Source organism: Leptopilina boulardi, unplaced genomic scaffold (genome assembly GCF_019393585.1).
Source record: "Leptopilina boulardi isolate dan_hultmark-lab unplaced genomic scaffold, ZJU_Lbou_2.1 LbouV2_119, whole genome shotgun sequence".
NCBI lineage: Eukaryota > Metazoa > Arthropoda > Insecta > Hymenoptera > Figitidae > Leptopilina > Leptopilina boulardi.
The window spans coordinates 507,031-530,970 of NW_026137662.1; the positions used below are offsets into that span (position 1 = coordinate 507,031).

A 23,940-nucleotide genomic window follows, 5' to 3' on the forward strand; every position below is an offset into this window, starting at 1 on the left:
AGCCTACTTTACAGGATCGACCAATCAGAGAACAGACGAATGATACAGGTTTATTCCGGTTGATTCTTGCGGAAGTCAGCACAAATTGGCGGTTGCTCTCACGATTCTCCTCGTTTTTTCATCAAAAAATGGTAAATATTTCTCATTATATTATCAAATTTATTGTTTTAACGGTTAAATTAGTTGTGGCGGTTGATATTTTATAAAAATTTTGTCGATGCATTGGCAGTAATAAAAGAAATGTGCAATTATGGTCATTCGCTTTTGTTGATTGGCACAGTATACATTGTTGCACATTATACGATCAAAATTGCCAAAATTAGGTAAAATAGTTTTATAATTTTGCATTATTGGGGAATATTTCATGTTTGGGAACAGTGATAATAAATTGGTTAACATTTTTTTCGCAAAAATTTTTCAAATATACATGTTTCATATTTTTTCAAGATGGCGGCCATTATAGAAAATTTCATTTTTGTCTATACAGTTGTGGTGGACAGTGGAGTTTCCTGGGCAGTTGAAGAAACATTCGCCACATATTTCGACTATTTGGAACCCGGTCTGCTAAGATCATGTATTTACATTTTGGAAATATCCAACGTGTAAATATAATTATAATCTTGGGCAGGGATCTCCGGATGATATTTAGTCTGAAATATGGTGAAAGTGGATCTCGTGAGAAGATCATTCGCAATTTTGGTAAGATATTTTATTTCACAATCTCTTAAAATTAAAAATTCTTTTTTTTTTGTTTTTCTCTATATTTATTGGGGAGGGGAGGGTTTAAGATAAAGTTTAGTTTTTTTCGATTGCAAATTGTAGGTTATGTTGTATTTCTTCAATTTTTTTTTTAAATAAAGGACTTATTTAATGAATATTAGTTGTTTAATATGAATGTAATAGAAAAATAAGTAAGAATTCAATGATATGCTATTACTTCGAAAAAATTGACAAAATGTATTGAAAGTAATATCTTATTTTTGTGATTCAAATGTTTGTAATTGAAGTGAGATTTGAAGAAATATAAGTTCGATATAATTAATAAAAATGTTAATTTTCTTTTTTAATTAATACTAACAAAATTGAGTAAATTCTAACCTCAAAATTTATTTAACAAAATTACCAAAATCACAAGCAATTAATTAATGTGATTGATGTAATTATTAAACTAATTTTGCAATTGGAGGTTAGAATTATTATTATTATTAATATTAGCAATAATAATAAAAATTAATTATTTATTTTTGAATTTTGCCCTACTAGTGGTGTGAAAAATATCAGTAATTAAAAAAAATTAGATAAATTTGTCTTGGTATTTTAATTTATTCAATTTTTGGAATATGTTTTTCATATATGTATTTATTTTACAAAAATATTGCAGGTAATTATGTTTTATAATATAATTAATATTATTTCAGTTTTCTTCACATCAATGACTGCACCAGAGATATAAAATAATACGTTGATCCTGAGCAATCAGACAAAATTGCAGGCTGCTTGAAATCTAGCTTTTTTGCAAGATTACTTTTTAAATCTCTATTCTGAAGATTTGAATCGTTGCCGAAAGTAGGGCTCTCCAGGGGATAAATAGTTTAAAGAGGATCTCATAGAAAAAAAATTCCCCACTGTGGTAAATATATTTAATTTTTATTGTATATAATTATATTGAATTTTGAATAATAATTTTTTTCAATATTTTAGTCAAACTTATAAAATTATTTCTATTATTATTATTATTTTTTAGCTTTCTCCGATAATGATTCTACCAACGAAAAAACAAAAAAATACAAAGATCTCTGAGCAATTCAGAAAATATTGCGGCTTGCTTAAAATTCATCCTACTTGTAAGATTACTCTCGAAACCTCCCAGAGTGGAGATTTGAATTGCAACTTAAAGTTAGGGATTTCCGGGGGTTAAATTACTTCAAGAGGATCTCGTGAAAGAAATGAATTCACTAATTTGGTAATATTTGTAGTTCGAGTTTAAAAATTTTTTATTTTTAATTAATTATATTTACTTATAGGAATATAAAATTTAAATGAAAAAATTTGTCATCTCATTTAGAATTGAAGGATTTTTAATTTATTAAATATTTAACTTTTCTTTCTTTTACAGAAATCAGTCATGGAAGGATCGCCAAAAGTATCACTAAAACGATCGTTGTGGATATAATTCACTGGAAGGATCAGTGCAAGAAAGAGATTGCAGAAAGGCAGAAGATCCAGAATTTCATCGACGAGCAAATCAACAAAATGTAAGTCCCTCCTGTTCTCTAAAGTTAACAAAAATAGAAACAGGTTGTAATAATTTTATTATTTACTACGAGTTTATTATTAAAAATCATCAATTAAAATACATTTTTTTCAACAAGAGAAATTTTACACAGATTAAAATTTCGTAATTAGATAAAAATTTTTTATCATGAACACTTTATAAAATATTCAGGAGAGATAGTTGAAAATTAACATTTTCGTTTATGGGAATAAGAATAGTAGAACAATCGTGCGAAATTGGGTAAATTATATTCTCTTCATTCGTTAGAATTGTCGGTTCAACAACTTCTTGCTCTGATTCTCTTTGCTTTCTTCCACCTAAAATATCCGGAAAAAAGGATTTAATTTTTTTCTTATATTATAGTAATAAAGTTTTTTTTTTGAAAAAATATGTTTGTACTAGAAATTGTTGTTGTTTTATAGTTGTACCTGTTTCTTTAGGAGTGAGGGCACATTGGAAAGAAAATTTCTCCATTTCTTGTATATCTTTTAATTGTTTTTCTCTTCTATAATCACAAACTGCTTGTTCTAATGCTTTCGTTAGGGCAGACTAAAAAAACAATAGAATTTGCAATAGATGTTGATTTTTTTTTTAAAGAAGAAAAATGTAGAAAAACAATACCTGGCATTCTTGAAGGCTTGATTTATGTGCACTTTTTTTGATTACTTTTTTTTTATTTATCTCGTGGACGTAAAATTTTCTTTTCGGTGATTCATGTGACTTTGGGGTCGATTTACGACAAACGTGTTGAATAAGTTCTTTTCGATTAGCTTGAAAATAATCGTGTAAATATTCGTGTACTTGGGTACGCTGTAAATTATTATCGGAATCATTGTCACGAAAAAATGATGTCACTTTCTTAAATCCATATAAATTTAATTGTCGAATAAAACTGTCGATATTTCGTGTCTTAAAAATTGAATTGGTCGTAAATAAATATTCTGTTTTTAATGTTTGATAATTGACGAGAATCGTTTTGCCATTTGGACTCCATTTAACAGCATCACTCGAATTATCATTAACAATATTCCACAATTTTTGAGGAAACTTCATGACGAACTTTTTATACTAATTGTTGATTTTGTTTTTTTCTTTACAAAATTTTTTAATTTGATTTAAAATAAAAATGTTCGAATTTTTTCAATAACTTGAATATTTTTTTTTGGTTAGGAAACAATCTTTGATATAGAAAAACAAAACACTTTCGTGGCGATAGTTTTATACATTTTATTGTTAAAAATAAATTCTTCTCTGAAAAATTATATAAAAGCAGTAAAATTTTATTAAAACTAAAATTCTTTTTTTAATTTTTAATTTTTTATTGTTATTAATTAAATTTCTTATGAACATTTTATTAAATATATAAATTGTTTAAATAAAAAATATTTATCATTAGTATAAATATTTGCAAATTGTCAATATTTCATATCAAAGTGAAATCAATATTCCTAGTGTTTGTGAATAAATTGATAATATTATATTAATGATAACCGCAGAGTGGCCTCGATGAAGTATACTTAGTAATTATTTTCCAACGCTTCAGTTTATTAAATTTATAATATTAATTTAAAATTATGCTACATTAAACAATTTTATTAGCTAATAAATTATTTAATATAGAGAAATTATTGAAAATTATAATTTTAACTTTTTGTATATTTTTCTTTATAAATTTTGTTGTTTTTTCAAAATTAGAATCTACCAATCGTATAAATTAATTCGAATTTTTTTTTATTGATACAGTTTAGTAAATTTAAAAAAAATAATTGTTAAACATTTTCGGCGATTGCTTGTAATGAATAAACTTTACGTTTATTTGTCCACTGTAGAGATCGAAAATTGGATTTTCTCCCTTTTGTTAAGCCTATTTCTCTGAACAAATTCATCTGAAATGAATTCGAAAATTTTAGTTTGATTAGAATTTGTAATATCATTGTTTTTTTTATAATTACCTCCATAGAATTTATAGTTGACAATTGTTTACTTATTATCCAAGTCACAATTTCCGAACACGGTGGGGTAGTCAGGGAGCCTTTATAAAGCAAAAATTCCGAATTTGTATTTAATCCAAAACTTTCTAAATTAAATTTTCTAACATTGACGGATGTCTTTCGTGAATTTACCAATTTTTTCAATCTTCTAATAAAAGTTGTGGCTCTGGAATTATTTTGATTCGTTATCTGGAATTATGATTGATTTTTTTATGAATTACATAAATTCTTCTTCTATAAAAAAAATAATTAATTTTCAATAAAATTTATATATTACTTGAAAAATAATACCAATTACGACAAGTCCATCTTTATAATTCACAGCTTCTTTTACCGAACCATATCCTCTTTTATAATGAACTAAATGCAATTCGAGAGGATATCTGTTGTTTGGAAAAAAATTTTCAACTTTACTACATTTAAAAAATAAAAGATATTTTGGTTAGGTAAAAAAAATCATTGTCTTAATATTTTGTCCAATGAGTTCTACCTTTTGCATTCAATTGTATGTTCACTTCCTTTTTTGTCATTTTTCCCCCAATGAAAATGACCTTTTTCGAAAACGTAGACATCTTTTAGCGGGCCACCACTAACAATTGGAATCTTTTCATTCCATTTGGCTTTAAAACTGACTAGAATTAATTTTATTATTTATAACAATGATAATTTTTATTTTTTATATTATTTTATTTTTATTAGCTCTTTTAATATATTTTACAATACCAGTATATCCTGTATTTGTTAGAGTAACAATTTTTGGCATTTTGTCATAAAAAGAGAATTTCAAATTCTTGAGGTTTGGATTCACGGGTACTGTGAAGTTGAGATCGATAGGTGATTGGTTTTTTCCATTACACGTTGCATACCGCAGACCCCATTTTTCTGGTTCAGGAAAAAAAAAAGAAATTTCTTTCGTTTAATTGAAAATTCGTTGAGAGTAATTTTAATTTACTTGAAGAGAAATGAAGTTGTTATTGGTTTTTGAACATTTATTTAAGTAAATTTATTATAATATTGAACCAGAAAAATTAAACTAATAATTTCAATTTAGTGCTTAATTAAATTAAGGAATAATTTCAATAATTTTTGTTATACAACATAATTTTCGCATACTTTGTTTTAAAATAACTTCTTTTTCTACTTTGAAAAAATGTGAAATTTCATTATTTTCAAAATCCACTATTTTTCGTTTATCTAAATCTTTATCAGTATTTGACAAAACTTTATCCAAGATCACTGAAAAATTAATTTTTGTTAATTACATAAAAAATATATAAATTATTTATTAAAGTAATTACTGCTTTTTTTAATGTGATTATAAAGTACTTACAAAGTAAAAGAAAATTATTAAAAATTCCTACGGTGAATAATATTTTTTTGTAGCAATTTTCGTAGCATTTCAAAAGTTTATAAGACATAACTTACAATTCGCAAATACTCTGTCGACCTTGTTTAAAGTTCGTTTCGCAAATAGTTCAAACATTCGTTTGAAGCTCTAAAAATTTCATATTATAGCCAAAAACCAATAACAATCTCGTGTTATCTCAGTAATATTTCAATCTTGACTATTAGTTTCATATCCGGTTTTAAGCTCACTCCTTCAATTGAAAAATATTTATTCCTATTTTCATCAAAAATATCCATTTGATTCGTTTCAACTGCAATTAATTATTTTTCCATTGGAGAATTACAGAATTAATTAATTTAGAGAATTAATATCAAACTAATTTTTTATTATATTATTTATTTATTTATTTATTATTCAATTTATGTAAATTACTTACTGGGATATAGAATCAATAAAAATAATTTTTCAAAAATAGACACTTTTCGAAGATTGAAATTTTTATTTGATTATAATTATTTACAATTTTCTTGAGAAGATCATTAGAACGAAATCTCCTTTGGTGATTGTTTTCTTTTCTTTTTTTGAGAAGAAATATAAAACCAATCGAATGAAAGAATCTTAGATTAATTCAAGAAGTTAGTTGTAATTAGTATAGAAAGTTACAAAATTATTTGACCCCTTTCATGATTGACCTCAGGGTCTTCCACGCAAGGCAAAGTTTGATACTACTCTACCATAACGAGATTAAAATACTATAAAACAGTTTCTTTTTATTATTATACAAAATTTTCCATAAATAAAGAAATGTCGGTAAAAAAAATATATAGCGCGTTATTTTAAAAATACAATTGTTTTTTGTGGAAACAAAAATATTTTTCTCGTCATATATCTTGTTTAACAATACGGATACATATTTTTAAATTATATAAACTAATTAATGATTTTCTAATTATTTTCATTTAGTTTTCAATTTTTGTTTAATTCAATAAATTGTCATCTACATTTTTTAATTTCATTTTGAGTATTAATAAGGCACAGTCTTGTGAAATGATGATGATTTTCATCATAATAATTGCGATAAATTTGAGAATATCTTTCTTTCGATGTATTTGTGTCTGTGTGTGTGTTTTTTACAAGTATTTGCATTCGATCAATTAATTGAAAATTTATGTACAGGTTATAATTTGATCGTCGGCAATTGGTGGTAGAGGTTGCCAATATTCACAAGGTTTTGCTGGTGCCGGTAATAGATAACCATCCGGATCGAGAACATCCGGTGTTCGTATGGTTACTGGTCCTTGTGGAGGTCGCGGTAAAGTTTCCATTTGAGCCGATGCTTCTTCCGCTTTTCGTAAATGCTCCAAAATATCAGGAAATCGAAGTCGATCTCGAGGTTCCGCTTTCCAACAGTCCTTCATTAATTGACAAATGTACGATGGACAATCTGACGGTGTTAGTAGCATTATTCCTTGTGTTATTAGTTTCACCACCTATAAAAATTACGAGACATTTTTAATTTTATTCATTAATTAAATGTTTTGATTTTTTTTTCTCTCAAAAAATAAATAATAGAATTACCTGTTCGTTATTGTGTCCGTAATATGGTTGTTTCCCATAGGAATACACTTCCCAAAGGACAACTCCAAAACTCCATATGTCACTTTCCAAAGTGAAACGACCGTACATTACACTTTCCGGCGACATCCAACGTACCGGAAGTAAACGTGATCCTCCCATCTGTTAGAAAATTAATTTATTAAAATTTAATCTCCTTTTATTTAGTTTCGTTTTTCTTCAATAATGGGACATTTTAAGTTTTGATCTTACCTTGTAGTAATCACAGGTGTAAACGTCCCTTGACATTCCGAAATCAGCAATTTTCACAATTAAATCATATCCCACGAGGCAATTTCGACATGCCAAGTCTCGATGAACGAATCTTTGTGTTGATAAATAAGTCATTCCTTCAACTATTTGAGTAACTATCCAATGAAGAGATTCCTATAATTAGAATAATTTATTTGTTTGGCGCGTAATTAAATGATAAACAAATTAATATTAAATTTAATAGAAATAAATAAATATTAAAAATCTAATTAAGTTACCCTCGTCAATGGTTGAAGTTCTGATCTCGAAGAACGAAAATTATATGGGGAATTGTTTCTTAAAACTTCGGTTAAATCGCCATATGGCATATATTCAAACACCATCCATGGACTGTGTCCAATTTCCCTTAAAACAACTCCTTTAAGTAGTAAAATATTTTGATGGCAAAAAGTTGACATTATGTCTACTTCTCTCATAAAATCATCCTCAACTTCACGGGATGCTGATTCTTTTAAAACTTTAACTGCCACAATTTCCACTGACTCGCCATATTTCAATTCTCCTAAAATCAGAAATTTTACATATATAATATTTATTCGTATCATTGGGAATCATTTTATTATTTAGAGTTATTAATCATAATACAGTATGATTATTAATTATGTTTATTACATATAAACAAATATTTTTATTAGGAATTAATTTTTGATTCAAAATTCAAAATGTTTTATACCTTTAAAGACTTTTCCAAAGCAACCCTCACCAATGTCCTGTAGAAACATAAGTGAGTCGCGTTGCAAAAGAGGCACTTCCGGTGAGGAGCACGCGAAATATTGAGGATTTCGAGTGCATTTGCTATCCAATAGTAGACTTTTCTTAAGATTTCTAGGTGTATTCTGTGAAAAATATTTTTGTCATTTTTTAGCAAAATGTTTTGTTTCTATTGTGGACTTTTTTTCTCTTTTGAATGACCAAGAAATTTTAGCAACGCTTTTTGTAGGAAAAAAAAATTAATTAAAATATGATTTTGTTTTAAAAAATTTAATTTATAATTATTAAGTTTTTTTAAAAAACTTTTTAATACTTTTGTCCATTAATTAATGCTAATTAGTTGAAGAAAATCGAAGTAAAAAAATGTTTAGCCTACTGTTTTTTTAAATTAACTTTTCAATAATTTTGTTATCTCTTTAATTGAAAGAATATAACCTCGAAATTTTAACATATAATATAAATATATGTATTTATACAGTGAATATTGAGCAAAACAGTGTATGCCAAGGTTATCAAAATCGTGCTAAAGTTTCTTGGCATTATTCAGATTTAAATGACACAATAATTAATCATTACATCGAGTGAGTTTCGCTTGGACTTCGCATTATAGTTTCTTCGTTTGTAACAATATATTATGCTCAATACTATCGCTAGTACTAGAAAACAGCCAATGGCTATTCCAACTATTTCAGGTACTTTTTGTCTCGCTTGTTCCACCTGAAAAAATTATTTAAATTTAAATCACATAAATTAAATCTTTTCTATTATTATTTATTAAAATGTTTTAAAATACCTGTTCAGGTTCAGGAAGAACAGTTGTAGTTTCCGTTACGTTACCACTTGGTGGAATTATATTGTGTATTGGTTTAGGCGTTAAAGGCACTGTAATGGTTAATTAAAATTGAGGGAAATGATTTTTTTGTTAAAATAAAAATTTACGGTTATTAATTTTTATTAAATTACATACCGAGAAGACGATTCGGACATTTCATGTCCGGTGTAGGTTGAGATAAATCATGAGGGCAAACACATTTTGATGTGTTATCGTCGAGTTTCCGACATGCAGCTTCACTGCCACAAACTCCAGGTGTATCTATGCAATTTGTGATTTGTGCAGTCTCCGTATTTGGCAATCTTGCCAGTAATGCCGGTGAATGTGTCGTTGTTGGAAATTCTGAAAATTTAATTTATTCGATTGTTGTCATTCATTTTTAAAAACTCGAAATTTCTATTCTATTTATTCTTCTTGAATCTAAGATTCTAACATTTATGTTACATAATAATTGTTTATAATTTCTTATAATCAATTGGCCTTTAACTGATTCGAGTCAATGAAATATTTGTCATCCGGAAAAAATTTACTGACTCAATGGTATTTTTTTTCTAAACGTTAAAAATTTATTTTCTAATGTGTCATCTTTTAATGACCCAAAAGGTTATTAAATTTCATTAATCGCAATGGAATTTAATAAAAAAAAATTGAATATAAAATTGCACATTACATAAATATGAATAACTATCGTGACGATATTGTACATTTGTAAACTAGATGCGTTTACATTTTTTTTTCTTTTTTTTAAATAAGAATAAGAAATAGATGGAAATGAGGAAAAAAGAAGGGATAATTCTAAATGACTATAACGAATCAGAAGTTCGATGGCACGCCCAATTTATTATAGTAGTGCATTCATTCAGATATATATTCAGAATGCAATATTCTCTCCATCATTCAATGTCCATTTCGTTAGATTCGCGATTCGATTTTATCAGAAAGATTTTATTTTATTTTTAATACTCATTCATGTCATGATAACGTGATACGTTTATTTATCAAATCCCTTCATTTGAACGACATTATCGTATGTGTAATGTGAATTTTGTTTTTGTTTATCTTCATGGTTTTTGTTGTTTCTCATTTATATTAAGTATTGCAAAATTTCTAAATTCTCGCATTGTCAATAACTTGATAAGTTGTTTTTAAAAATGATTTGGAAACAGAAATTTATATAGAATTTTGAATTAATCGAAGTATAGTTAATTAACTACCATTATATGGTTAGAATTTTTCTTTGTAACTTCCGTCAATTTACAATTGTATAATAAACAACGATTTTCTTTATCATTGTTTGAAAACAATTGTTTTTATTTTCATTTACTAGTTTTTTTTTATATTGTTAGAAGATATCATGTGAATATATAGTTTTACGCTAAAAATTAAAATTGTTTTCTTATTATTGGAAATGGCACGTAAAATGTAGATTAAAAAATTTTAATCGGAATCACTTAAGAGACATATAATATACACAAGGTATCTTAACGATTATTATTTACGAGAGGACGAAGATGAATGTGAGCAAAGTTCTTCATAATACTACTTATGCTACGTAATAGTTTCTTTGTGAAATGACCGAAGAAATTGTTTACCACAATAGTTATTTTTGAGAAAAACCTCCCTGAGGGAAATAAAAAATTTTTGGAAAAAGGTAAATAATCCTTTGCTAAATAAAGATTATCTTATTATAGAATATAACCTAATATTAATTCATATTCAAAAAGTCAACATTTTTTAACTGTTAATAAGGAAACAATTTTTTTTTTTTATTGAAAATTTATTGCAATCAAAATTTTCGGCAAGAAATTAAAAATAGAAGTCATCTTTTCTGTGTTGAATATAAGATATATTCAAATTTGTAAGAGAAATTCGAACCCTCATTTTCCTAATGATTCAGGAAGGGCTTTTAAGGTATCGAGTTCCATATATTTTTTTTTCTTTTTCATTTTTTGTTCATCGAAATCGATATGCAATTAAGAGGGTGAACGGATAGGAAAAGCGGTCTATTAATATAAAATTTAAAATGTTTACATTGAATGCATTAAATTAAAGAAGATGTTTCAGGGTAAATATGTGGGATGGAAAAGGGTCGCATATTTGAATTCGAGCGTTGGCTAAAGAGACAGAGAAGGCATTCATTTGGTGCTCGGGGTTTGTAACGGGTCACAGCTTTATCTCCGCGGTCAGCGCGGTCTCTAAGACCAAGTCTTGAAAATTATATATATGTATATATATGCCATTTATTCAGTGCAAATGTGCCACAATTTGCCAATTTCCATTTTCAAAAGGTAACTTGATGTGCTTTCTCATTCAAATAATTCACATCAAATACAAACTCGTTTAAAAGTTGTTTTCTATTACTTCTGAGATTAAATTAATTAATTTTTTTTTGTCTCAAAATTAGTTTTAGTCAAAGGACTCAAAATCATATTCCTAATCAGTTAATAGAAGCTTAACGATTAGTATATTTTTGAAATAGAAGGTTTTTTTTAGTGATATTCCAAAACAATGACAGTGCATTAAAATAGAAAAAATAAGATCTTGTTATTAGTGATGAGAATTTAATATAGAAATAAGTATTGAAAGACTTCATTGAATTAGAACTAATTAGCCAATAATTATAGAAGAGTGATTGATGAAATAAGCGGAGAAAAAAAAATTGTTATTTCGCTGATGTTATTCCTAGAAATCGGATAAAATGTAAATAATGAATTCATATGTCTTCCGTATTTTAGAAGTAGTCTATTAATCTTTCTTTAACAAAATATATATATACGATTTGTAGAATAATCAGTTTTTTAAATATGCGTGAAGCAACTTATCGACAATTTTCAACTGTCAATTCGAGCATTAGCTTAAGATAAAGGCATTATCTTTGATTTCTAATTCAACTTATCTCCTGACTCTCTCGGAGGTCCTCTCTATAACACACATACATATATACTCCTAAGGGACATAATCCGACAAAACAAAACACAAAAAAAAGCGATTACTTATTTTTTCGTCTTTATCTTAAATATCATTATACTTGGCCTTTTTAGATTAATTCTCCATATATATTTTTTTAGGAAACAATATTTTCTTCCTAATAAAAAATCACGCTTAGTTATAATCTGCCCTAGATATTTTACGTTATGAGATAAAAATGGTATAAAAAAAAAGTTTTCTTGGACTTGAAATCAGTTTATGCTATTAAATTTTAATCAAATTGTGTCTCTTAATTTATGATAGTTAGAAACTGACTGCGGTAGATATTTCATCATTTTACGAATTAACTTTATAATTTTTTGTTTATTCTCATTTTTTTTCGTAAATGTTCGTTTACAATATTTCAATGTCAAATTACCTGTGAAGTTGTTTTTTCTAAAGACCACATAAGAGCTACTGACGAATAATCTCTCGAGAATCTCATGATACTCATTAATACTGTTGCAAACCGGCTAGAACTTTGGTACAATGGGATCTTTGTGCTGATTTGTCGGCAGCTCTGTAAGTGTTTTACAAATGACTGCAGAGGATTCAACACGGGATCGAGTTTAGATGTTGTTTGTATAGAAATCGCCGCGGTGGTTTATACATACGTTATGTAAGACTGAATAAAAAACACATGCAAACTAATTATTATTAATTTTACACTTCTCAATTTACTAACTAGCAGAACATTTCTCATAAATTCTCTCATAGAGAGAAAATAGTATAGAAATATAAGGAAAATGTTGAGATTATAAGTAGGACGCGGAGATTTTTTTTTGCATCGAGAGGAAAGTTAGAAACAATATTTACTTAGATTTAGGAAGAAAATTTTTTTTTATGCAAAATTATATTTGCCGAGATATGTACCTAGTTGAATTTTTTGCTACTTCATAACGGAAAGATTTATATTTGAAATGATTTAAATTATATTATAGTAGTTGATATATTTTTTTCTTTTCCATCTATCGTATTCGTGAATTTTTAAATTAGACTCTAAATTTGAATAATATAAAATCGAGAATTGAAAGTGTTATTGATTATATTATAGTATGTAGAACATTAGAATAATCTATTGATAAAATCTGGGACTATTTTTCAAAATGTATCACGTCATTGTAAAAAATCATATGAAAGGTGTACAACCATAATATATATATAGAGAAGGATGTACCAGAAGACACAATTTGGGTGGGCCGAGTAATGAATTGAACATTGTTATATGTGGGCGAAGCAGCAGCTTTACTGAGATTTACTCGACTCATTGCAGATATGTGTATGTGTGGGTGGCTATAGGTGCTCTTCTTTATTATATTCTCTCTTTTTTAACCTAAAACTAATTAATAATCTTCCGATTTTAACCCGATACTCTTCCGTTTATCCAGAAATTTAATGTAATTTTTTTTAAAGGGCATATTTCTAGTTTCGAAAAATTAATATTTTTTGCATTTTGATTTTTTATTATTATAATATATATTGTATAAATATAATATACAAATATATAAAAAATATATTTTATAAATATATTAAATAATATATTGTTGTTATGGTATTATTGTAAATTGAATATTTTTCTGGTTGTGTAATTCTGTGTTATGTAACAATTACATGAAATGGTTACAAAATTGATGTATAAGTAACGATGAAAGACAAATTATTGATATTTTATTGACAATTTTATATGTAAATTGTTGCCTATTAAATCACGTTACACGATCATTATTTTAAAGTAAGTGCGTGGTTATGATTTTCACAACCATGAACTCGTGAATATCAAATAAAATTAACGAACTAGTATAATTTAGGACCAATAAAATATAGGAGTTTAAACTTTGCTATGCATAAAAACATAAAATATATATTTACTTCCTATGATTTACGCACCTGTTGATTCATTATATAATTTGCACTTCCATAAGTGTAATATTATTTAGTTTTGCAGTTTCTAATCGTTTAAATCCAATTTAATAACTAATCAACCTTTTTTTTTAATGATTACATATATGAAAAAAATGATTGTTAATTATTTAACCAAAAATTTAATATTTATATTTAGATTAATTAAAATTGATAGTTAGTAATGTTGATATATTTGAAAAGCACTTATTATATTTATTAAAAGAAATATTGTTGAGACAAGATAGAAGAAATTTGAAATTTGTTACTTTTTAAAGAAAAAGAAAACACAGTGTGCGAACTTTGAGAAATAGACAAGACATAAAATAATAATTCAAAAATTTTGAGTGAATGTTGAAACAGCATCAAGAACATGAATCTTAAGTAAACACTCCCCATTGAAAAATAACGGGGTTCTAAAGAAATAAACTTCTTTGGAGCCAAATATTCCGGAGAAGCTCCTATAATGTAAAGGAAGATTTATCACAAATTATATGGTACTTTGTCTTTCATTGTTTCTTTAAAAATATTCTTCTTTCTTCGATTTCTCTCCATTTTTTGTTAGTTGCACAAAAAAAGTAATTGGTTTAGTTTTTTGGTTTTGTTTCAATCGATAGTCGTTTCAATCGCATCGTAAAAAGGAAATCATATTTGTTGCTTTTATTTTGATTAATAAATATTAAATAAAATAAATATATAATTTTATCATAAAAAAAGAATATTACCTGCGTGAATTTCTGCCGAAGATATACCCCTTCTTTTTGGTGATTTTTTTCGTTTAATTATCATTTTGGCGTGATTATTAGTGATAATCATGTTGTGGCCTTGGGTTGTACAGAAAGCACGTTAAATCGCTAATCGTTTAGCACTTTTTCACCTCACATATATATAAAATTTATTTGCCGCCACTTTTCACCGACACAGAGATCATTATCATCTTGGTGTTAATTTGTGTATATATATATTTATTTAAACGTGAAAGCTTCATCCACACTTTTATATTCTGATGCGGTTGCAGTTTCTTTTGATCCAAAAGAGAGGAACAAATCTATTGAGGGAAAAAACGGGTAAAATAGAATTTTCCTCTCTCTCTCTCTCTCTCTTAGTCTGGTAAACATGAATAATCAACATTCCTCCTCGCTATATTTGTATATATAAATTCCTTGACTTGTAAGTGATAATAGGGTACATAATAATAACATTTTCACTCGCGGCAAAATTAATTAAACATATATATAGCAATGTTGTTAAATATTACTCATCATTTTTTAAATAATTTTCAAACGTGTCGTTTATTATATTTTAATCTTGCCTTTTCTCTCTCACCCTCATTATATTTCATTAACACATAATTAATATTATGTTTCTTATTTTTTTATCACTTTTTTTCATTCTTTTTATAATACACTTCTTTGTACACGCGCAATTAATGATTTATTGTCTTTATTTCAATTGAACGAGCTTTTTTTCTTTTTAATTTTACTTTCTAACTAAAAATATTCTTCCAACTATTAATCGTATGTGGTTGTCTTTTAGCTTCTTTTATCATATTCCACGAGTTCTGAAAGATAATGCGAATATTTTTTTTTTTATTTCGTTCGTTAATTGTTTTCAAAACTGAAGTAATTTTTAAATGTTTTTCGCACTACAATTACACTGTAATTAAATTTTTATTTCACTGTTTATAAACATTTTTATTATTTAAGCAACTTTTTTTCTTCTGTCACTAAAGAAATGACAATTTTTGTTTCACGATTATTCGCGTATTAAAAAAAAAACCCCGAATTTGGTGACAATGAATATGTCATGTCGTGGACTTGAGGGTGGAAAAAATACATACACATAAAAAAAAAAGAAAGGAAATGATAAACTTTTGAGGTGAAGCACTTGTGGCATAAATAAGTCGGAAGAGAGATGATCCTTGAGGAGATGAAAGAAAGGAAGTAAAAGAGAAAGAAAGGGACGATATGAAGAAGAGAATGGTGACCACTCTCTTGACTGACACTGACTGACTGTGCCTTCAGCGAGAACTCCCTCGCACATATTTGTTCGTTCCCTCTTGTTGGGCTGCCGTTTTTAGTGCCTGTGTTATCTTATACACACATATATACATGCACACACAATTCTTTACCATTATATATGAAGAAACATCCAACCAAGAGTGAGCTGCAGTTTTGTACAACTGTGGAGATTTGCTTCTTCTTCCATACTTCTTGGAGGGGTTGCTCGTGCCACACTCAATATCATTGCCACGTGCTTCTATATATTCACTAATAACAGTAAACACTTTATCGTGAGCACGTTATGTTATCGTGCATTTCACAATACTCTCTCATCTTTTTTTACTTTTTCTTCCTTTTTTTTTTTGGTCCAGACGCTCCGAAGGTGAGCTTTTTATTTTCTCTCATATATTTCGTTATTGCAATTGTTATTATTATTGTTTTTGTTAGATTCTTCTGAATGGTTATTCTTTTTGAGAAACAGTTTCTTTTTCAAGTTGAAATTTTCTTTTTAAAAGAAACTTTTCAAGAAATAGAAGTTAAGTTTTAAACTTTTAGAAGTTAGGATGAAATTTGTTTTTCCGAAAGAAACTTTCTATTTTGATTCAAATTTGGAAAAATTTGTTATCATTATTTTTTTATTAAGTTAGCGATAACGAATCCCACCGCTGTCACTCACTAAAATGTGTAGTTAAATGCTGATTAGTTCGCACTCAAACTAGGAGTCGCCTTATGTAAATAAGATCTTATCGCGAATTCCTTACAAATTGTTCTTTGACTCAAGGATCAAACTTTAAACGATTTTTGAAAATATTAAATATTCCAGAAGTGAGTCGATGGCAAATAAATGAAAGATAATATGAAAAAAAAATTTCGAATTAAAAATATTAACTGATAGTTATGAATTTTTAACTCTTATATTTTTTAAAAGTCAATGACTCCCGAATATTAGTTTTTCAAAGTTTCTTTTTTATGAGAGATTGACGTGTATAGATATATGAAATTGTAAAAACTATTTTTACATTTGAGGTAAAATTAGTGGTTCTTAAAGAGAAATCCTTCGTCTGAGTGTGTTGGGGATTGTTCGGAAAAAGAGATGTATATCGTTTGGGGGAAGGGGAAATGAAAAGAAGAGAGAAAAAAGCCGTTAAGAGAACTTGGCTCGGAAGTATGTTTATGCAACGTTACAGAATCACACCTGGACACGAGAATAACTTCAGACAGTTTGGAAAAAAAACTCCCTCGAACGTCACTCAATTCTATATATCAAAGATTTACTTTATTTTACAATAGACTCGTCACGTCTATTCTAAAATGAATAAGTATATATTATATATATTTTTTTTTGTTAAAATGATATAAAATCTATAATTACATAAAATTTCTATATTTTTTAAAATTATAATATATAAAAATTTAACGTTGTAAAAGTTAAATGAATCTAAAAATAAAATTGCGATAGACGAATAAAAACGCGTAAGGAATTTTATTTAGAGTGTTTCATAAAAGGGAAACATTTTTAGACGTCAATTTGAAAACACTTGAAACGCGGAATTTATGATAAATTAGAAGTGGAGGCCATAAAATTTCTAATTGTGATGGGAAATTGCTCAATGGATAGAGTTCGTTTGCAAGCACTCGTGTGTGTATGTGTGTTTTTAATGATAAAAACGATTTCAGTGGTATGGACGATTCTCTTAACATTACAGATGGGGATTAGGGTAGTCTAAAATAATAAAGCGGCAGCCACACACAGGGATGGAAAAGTGTTTGTTTTTTCAAAGACACGCGGCGGTCCAAAAATGACCCACCCGGTGTTCCATTCATGTCAAAAACGGAAAAATAATATTTCTTTCCTCTAGATTACGTCCTAAGTAACATATATACTAACATACGTAAATCAATATTTTTATGACAAACATATTATATCCAACTTCCACTTTTACGTATATATCTTAAAAACTTCTTATTTTTTCTAAACAATTTAAAATGTGTTTTTTATGGTAATAAACAAAATTCTGATATGATGGTTATTTTTGTCGGAAATTAATACTATTAAAATTTAATATTTATTTAAATATTTATTTTTTCTTTACTTCTTTAGAAAATAATTGTATACTTTCACTTTTTAATAAATTTTTTATTTTTTCAGTTCATGTCGGTACAACAATCAGAAGGAGAGAAAGGATGTGGAAGAAGAAAAGTGGTTCCTGCATGCTGCCGTATTTTTTGAAACTACCTTCGACGTGGGATTCATCGTTCGGTGAGTCATTTTTTTTATTATTTAATTTATAAATTGAATATTTTTTTAATTCTCTGTTAAAAAAAGGGAAGAAATTCCTTAAAAAAATTTTCTTTACCGCGAGTCATATGAATTACGAAAACAATTAGTTAATTTTTTCGCTGTGACAAACAAATGCGAAACAAAATTATTTTATTAATAACCGGAAACTATTATTTTTCTTCGCATTATTTACAAGAAAATAATAATAATTAATAGTAATAGAGGGATGAAAAAAATCCAAGTATTTTATAAAATAAATGTATATATTTATTCAGATTTTCAAATCCTTCGTTTCAATTGTTTACAAGGTTCTTCTTTTTGATCGCTTAAGTTTTTTCTATTTCGCTCTTTCTTCTTTTTTTTGTCAATTTGGTGTTCCAGTTTTAAATTACATACATTATAATCTTCTAATTAATTTCTCCAATTTGACCCTTATAAATACCTCCGCAATAGAGGAATTGACGAAACTTTTGAAATCTGCATTTTTTTCTAATTAATACAATAGGTATTTAAATTACTCTGCACCGCAGTGTGTTATTCCTCTTTTCTTTCTTTTTTTTGGTTTATTTTTTGTTTTATCTTACATCTCTTTCTCTCTTTCTCTCTCGATCATCAGCTGAATAAAGAAGTTATTAAACATTATTAAAATTTTCGTTGCTAAATGTATTTTAATGCGCTCGTTATATAATTATAATGATAATGATTGAATGATAATAAATAGATAATAATTAAAAAACGTTAAAAGCCGACTTGTGAAAAATGGTTTGACATTCGTAGATTTCGATGCACAATATACAAAGTGTGTTTGTCGTTTTGATGAAAAATTCTAAAGATCAGATCCATTATTTGAGATTTGCGAGGAATAATGAAAACTATACAACGCTTTTCCCTGGTCCCTCTGAAGCTATGTAAATGACGTATATAGAAAATTTGTTTCTATTATTTTAAATAAACAATTTTTTTTTATTGCTTCTGATCATTTAAATAAGAAATTAATTCAAAAAAATTACTTTTATAAGAGTCAATTTCGCGTTCAATTTTAGAAGATAAACAAATAATCGTAGAAATTTAATAAGGAACAATTGCTTTTTTATCGAACGCATGTTTTTTCGATTTATAAAATAAGTTAGGAATTTTGTGTATTTTTTTTTTGTTTTTACAAAAGAGAAATGGAAATATTTTTCGTTATTAATCACGCTTTATTGTGCTGGCTTTCATTCCAGTTTTGTCTGGTCTTTTAAGCTTTGAATTGTGCGGACGATTTTTTCCAATTATTCGCAGTCACGATTTTTTTTCAAGCATTAAGAACTCTATATATGCTGTTGGATTTTTTCGTGGACGAATATACGATTTTTTCGGGAATATAAAACAATAATTGTTGTTTCAATAAAAACGTTAATCGTTAAGCAATAATTTTTTAAAAGAATTTTTCTGTCACCAAAGAGTGCAGAAAATGAATTATTTACAAATACGATAAATAATAAATGAATAAAAATACATTTATTGTTAATTTAAAAAAAATAAAGTATTTTAAAAAACAAAAATATTAAATAAATTAAATAGCAGAGAAGGATTGTTTCAAGTTAGAACATTAAAGTATAATTATTCCCTTTCACCCAAGTGGAAATCTCAAAAAGATAATCACTTTCTTTCATTATAAATATATTTCGAAATTCTACTGCCTGAGAAGAAAATATGTAGCAAGTATATTGTATGCGTATTTTTTTTACAAACGTATAATATAATAATACGTAGCAATGGAATGTTATACAATGAACGATCCACAAAAGGATTTTTAATTTAAAAATCATTCAATAAATTAAGTACAATTTTTTCCGAATTTAAATATTCCTATAAAAAGTTTTTAATGTTTAATAATTATTAGAAAACTTTTTTAAGTGAATGTAAAAAATTTGTATACTAAATTATTAGCAAATTAACAAATAATATAATAGTTTTTTGTTTATTTAATAATATTATCCGTAAATATATAAGTAAAATTTTATTTTGCCCAAAAAAATGACTTTTAAATATTTATTGAATGATTTTATTTCGCGTTGGACGAAAAATGTACATAGATTACTTATTATATCTGTACATTGAAAATACGATTAAATAGCTCGCTTTATTTTATTTTTCATCTAAAAGTTATGATCCCACAAATCTGTAAAGCAAAGGCCTTTTTCATCTCATTGAAGGAATATTCATTTGTTTCGTTTTTTTGGGGATCAAAAATTTTTCATTATTATAAGAAACATTCTTTGGGCTATGAAAATGAAATTCAATAAATTTTTTCTTTCTAAATTCGGATAGGACTTGCGTTATAATACTCTCTACAATATCGTATAATATTATACGAATAACATATTATAAGATCAGTAGTATAGGCTATGTATGTTTATCGCAACATTATGTAAATATAATATAAGCGTCTTTTTTGTGCCCTAAGTTAATTTTTATTGTGTAATTTTTGTTTCACCAGTTGACGCTTCTTTTCTCAATAATCCATTAAATATTGTTTTTTTACCAAAAATAATAAACTCAATTTATATTAATAAATAGATGAATTTTTGATTATTAACTTTTTTAATTTAGTTGTAATTGAATTATTTAATTCTTATAAGTTAATAATTTTTGTTTATTTGTACGTTTTAATTTTTTTTTGGGTTTATATAGAATTTAAAGTAATTATGTATATAATTTTTCAATTGGACTTTTATATCTTAAATTTTTATTCATATATAAATGCTTGTATATTATTTAAATTTATAATGTTCCTTTAATGTATTAATTACTTTATTTTTTCTTTATATTATTAGTTTTTGCATTTTAGTTTTATTTATTTAATAGTATAAACGCTCTTAGAAGATAATATAAAATAATCTAATAAAAAATAAATAAAAATAATTTACATGAATTCATCATTGGATTAATGAGAAAAAAAGCGTTGCAGTTTATAGTATGAAAAACCGTTGAAATCTTGTCAAATCTGGCATTGGTCTTACAGCAGAGAATAAAATACTAACGCAATTTGGTTGCAATTTTTTTTTTCTTTTTTTTACGTTTATTATATAAATCGCGATAAGCGAGAAGTATTTAATTTAATTGGTGTTTTCGTATATTAATTCGTACGGATTAGCAATCAAATCTATATTTAAGTATTTAAATAAATGTATAATCTCGAAAATCCTAAAAGTGAAAAATCCCATAAAACTCAAAAATTAAATCGCTGATTGCCTCAGATTTGCGACACTTTTTTTTGTTTTACTTTCATTGAAAGCATATAATTTTTTTAAGCGTTTTCTATTTACAAGTTTACCTTTTAAAATAAAATATTCGAGGCAAATCCTCAAGTCTTTACAAATTGTTCATTTGCACATTTATTTCATCATAATTAGCAACGTGGGGAAAAACATGTTACAAATTATTCAATTAAAATCGATTTTAGTTTTTATATTCTTAAATTGAATTTTTAAATTTATGGTTTAATTAAGGAAATTTTTTCTCAAAAAACACATATATGACACAAACAAACACAATATGACAATTTTGTCATATTTTATTTGAATAATTTGTAACTAACGGGTGTTTTTTCTCCTTCTCACCGCGAAGACAGTTATGAGAATTGAAATATTAATATTCCGATGGGAAAATGTTTGCACATTTTCTTGATGATCCTTTCACGTTTTTTTTTCTTCTTCACTCAATTAGTTCTCTCCTGTCATATATCGTTGAAGTGAAGAGCTCTGTTAGAGAGGAGAAAAGGCCATATATATATATATATATATTTTCGGTGGAAAGAGTTGATTTGAAATCCCGTGTGTGCATATAGAATCAATGCATCATGCATTCATTCGCGGACATAGTCATTGACGTACGACACAAGTGGATTTGTCAAGAGTTCTCCCAATGTATTTTACGGCTAGGAACGTGAGTGGGGGTCGTGAAAGTCCAAATCCCTAGATTGTTCAATCAAAGTTAGGTCGCTTGCACTTTGACCCGGACTCATACTAGGAGTCACTATAATTTGAGTCCTTGTTGTTCCTAGCAAGGCCATGTTTTCACAAGAGGTTTCCTCTTCTTCTTCTTCCTCTTCCTCATACTCAACATCAATATCCGACGGTGGCGAATTTTCCATCGTACCTACAGCAGAGAAATGCGATATTTATTGATAAAAAAAAGAAAAAAATAGACACACGTATATACATTCACATACACATAGGCGAGACAATATAATGTCCCTCTTTCGTTTTATGTGCGCCACTAAAAGGTCAAAATGGTAAAGCTCAAGAGGCCCTCCGAGTAAAATATATTTATGTGAAAAGTATTTTTATATGAAAAAAACAAAATTATTATTAACTACCTTGAGAATTTGAAAAATTATCAACAAAAAAAAAAAATTTATTTTAACATTGATTATCAGAAAAATAAAACTTACTTCCCGGAGGATCTCTCGCAAATTTTTTGTATTGGAAATCATTTTTAATAAGACTCGTCATTCAGAAAAATCACAATTTTTATCTTCTAGCAGGAATGGGGTTATTAGCATAGATTTAAAAAAATAGGAAAAGAAAAAGAGAAATTTTTTTTTTAAACAATCAAAAGTAAATATAAAAATACTTTTTACAAGTTGAATCTATTGTTTAACACTTTCGTGAAATTCAATCAAAATTTATTGTTTGCTTAAAGGATGAACTTCCTTTCGTTTACCATGCAAATTTGAAACTTGAAACAATCCTGAACTCAAAATATTAATATTGCATTAATTTCAACAAAAGTTATTGTACTAAAAACAATTTTTTAAAAATAAATTTTAAATAAATAAATTTCTCTAATTATAAAAGCAAAATAAAAGGCAGAAAGAAATTCGGTTTTATTCCCTGAAAATAAAAATTTCGAAATGGCTTATTTCGGCTCTAATCCGAAACATTTAATGTAGCAAAATTATAAGATAAAAATGTAACTATTATATCGGTGAAAAATTAATTCTATATATATTTATATGTTTTTATATATTTTATAAAATTTTATAAAAAATAGAAGCAACTGATTGCTTTTATGGCAAATTAATTTTTCATCGAATACATTGGAAAGAAAAGGTCGCTAAAAACAGAAAATTGATATATCTAGTTGAAAATGAATAAAATAGAAAGTTTATTTACTAATTGCGAACATTCATGGAATGTGTATTTTTCGTGTTGCTTTATAAACTCAACTCTCTTCTCTCTCTCTCTATCCCGCTCTTTATTTGTGAATACATTTCGATTCGAACTCATTTTGTATGAGAGAGATTAAATATTAATATTCTTTTTTCGGATCCCCTCTCTTCTATTGATTGCTTTACAAAAATATTGAATTCTTCTCTTTTATTCAGAATTTTTAGTGATGAATAATTTATTAAAGCTCTGGACTTTATAACGTATCAGATACCTCGAAATTCCAATGGAATTTAAAAGTCAGATATCGCCTGAACAAAATATGGGATCGAACTACATATATTGTGTATATATAGATATATAGTGTGGGAGAAAAGTAAAATTAATGATCTTTTTGTCAAATCAAATAAGTCTCGCGACGCGCTGAAATGTCTTATATTTTTATTCTTATAGAACGAGTTATGTATCCTTTCGTACTACATGAAAATGTTTGTGTCAATTGAATTTTGCGGGAATAAATATTTTTTCATGACGCTGAATTTTTTAACTTTTAAGAAAGGAAAGAAAATAAAGAAATTATTGGTTCAAAT

The 23,940-nt window shown here is 26.8% G+C and overlaps 4 protein-coding genes and 1 long non-coding RNA gene across 17 annotated transcripts in view; 1 reads left to right on the forward strand and 4 right to left on the reverse strand.

Moving 5' to 3' along the window:
• Positions 1-48: 48 nt before the first annotated feature.
• Positions 49-23,940, forward strand: part of LOC127284478 (uncharacterized) — a 92,481-nt gene continuing 68,589 nt past the window's right edge. For 3 of the 4 annotated variants that reach the window (XR_007843491.1, XR_007843487.1, XR_007843490.1), the window contains exons 1-6: positions 49-131; positions 448-699; positions 1,419-1,630; positions 1,745-1,963; positions 2,117-2,255; positions 18,063-18,173. This is a non-coding gene — a long non-coding RNA (uncharacterized LOC127284478). The remainder of the gene's footprint in view (positions 132-447; positions 700-1,418; positions 1,631-1,744; positions 1,964-2,116; positions 2,256-18,062; positions 18,174-23,940) is intronic. The other variant, XR_007843489.1, reaches the window with a different exon arrangement.
• LOC127284447 (heat shock transcription factor, X-linked member 4-like) lies at positions 2,061-3,440 on the reverse strand. 2 transcript variants are annotated; one of them, XR_007843481.1, is made up of 4 exons: positions 2,897-3,440; positions 2,704-2,824; positions 2,358-2,592; positions 2,061-2,273 (listed from the first exon to the last, which is right to left on the reverse strand). XR_007843481.1 is itself a non-coding variant. In XM_051309888.1 (3 exons), the coding sequence occupies exons 1-3, from the start codon at positions 3,326-3,328 to the stop codon at positions 2,432-2,434; spliced, it is 714 nt and encodes a 237-aa protein (XP_051165845.1). In that variant the 5' UTR covers positions 3,329-3,378; the 3' UTR covers positions 2,306-2,431. The 2 variants fall into 2 exon arrangements, 1 of the variants encoding a protein (XP_051165845.1); XM_051309888.1 differs by lacking the exon at positions 2,061-2,273 and having other exon boundaries at positions 2,306-2,592; positions 2,897-3,378.
• LOC127284443 (carbonic anhydrase 2-like) lies at positions 3,983-5,918 on the reverse strand. The gene is made up of 7 exons (XM_051309875.1): positions 5,597-5,918; positions 5,380-5,502; positions 4,990-5,148; positions 4,757-4,898; positions 4,544-4,649; positions 4,228-4,455; positions 3,983-4,161 (listed from the first exon to the last, which is right to left on the reverse strand). The coding sequence occupies exons 1-7, from the start codon at positions 5,682-5,684 to the stop codon at positions 4,045-4,047; spliced, it is 963 nt and encodes a 320-aa protein (XP_051165832.1). The 5' UTR covers positions 5,685-5,918; the 3' UTR covers positions 3,983-4,044.
• On the reverse strand, positions 6,089-16,127 carry LOC127284436 (muscle, skeletal receptor tyrosine protein kinase-like). Its single transcript, XM_051309860.1, has 9 exons — positions 14,636-16,127; positions 9,180-9,386; positions 9,006-9,094; positions 8,789-8,929; positions 8,175-8,337; positions 7,720-8,003; positions 7,442-7,615; positions 7,193-7,351; positions 6,089-7,104 (listed from the first exon to the last, which is right to left on the reverse strand). The coding sequence occupies exons 1-9, from the start codon at positions 14,724-14,726 to the stop codon at positions 6,781-6,783; spliced, it is 1,632 nt and encodes a 543-aa protein (XP_051165817.1). The 5' UTR covers positions 14,727-16,127; the 3' UTR covers positions 6,089-6,780.
• Positions 18,439-23,940, reverse strand: part of LOC127284390 (potassium voltage-gated channel subfamily KQT member 1-like) — a 60,459-nt gene continuing 54,957 nt past the window's right edge. For 8 of the 9 annotated variants that reach the window (XM_051309801.1, XM_051309813.1, XM_051309796.1 and 5 more), the window contains one exon: positions 18,439-22,337. In XM_051309801.1, the coding sequence (XP_051165758.1) occupies positions 22,117-22,337 (221 nt within the window). In that variant the 3' untranslated portion in view covers positions 18,439-22,116. The remainder of the gene's footprint in view (positions 22,338-23,940) is intronic. The other variant, XM_051309824.1, reaches the window with a different exon arrangement.

Excerpts from the sequence above, each read along its gene's own strand:
- LOC127284436 (XM_051309860.1), bottom strand. The coding sequence starts at position 14,726 with ATGATTATCACTAATAATCACGCCAAAATGATAATTAAACGAAAAAAA. Across the intron at positions 9,095-9,179 it reads ATGTCCGAATCGTCTTCTCG|TGCCTTTAACGCCTAAACCA; the intron begins GTATGTAATTTA and ends TAACCATTACAG. Across the intron at positions 7,352-7,441 it reads ACACCTGTGATTACTACAAG|ATGGGAGGATCACGTTTACT; the intron begins GTAAGATCAAAA and ends ATTTTCTAACAG.
- LOC127284443 (XM_051309875.1), bottom strand. The coding sequence starts at position 5,684 with ATGTCTTATAAACTTTTGAAATGCTACGAAAATTGCTACAAAAAAATA. Across the intron at positions 4,899-4,989 it reads AACAAATACAGGATATACTG|TCAGTTTTAAAGCCAAATGG; the intron begins GTATTGTAAAAT and ends AATTAATTCTAG. Across the intron at positions 4,650-4,756 it reads CATACAATTGAATGCAAAAG|ATATCCTCTCGAATTGCATT; the intron begins GTAGAACTCATT and ends TCCAAACAACAG.
- LOC127284447 (XM_051309888.1), bottom strand. The coding sequence starts at position 3,328 with ATGAAGTTTCCTCAAAAATTGTGGAATATTGTTAATGATAATTCGAGT. Across the intron at positions 2,825-2,896 it reads CAAGCCTTCAAGAATGCCAG|TCTGCCCTAACGAAAGCATT; the intron begins GTATTGTTTTTC and ends TTGTTTTTTTAG. Across the intron at positions 2,593-2,703 it reads CCTCACTCCTAAAGAAACAG|GTGGAAGAAAGCAAAGAGAA; the intron begins GTACAACTATAA and ends CGGATATTTTAG.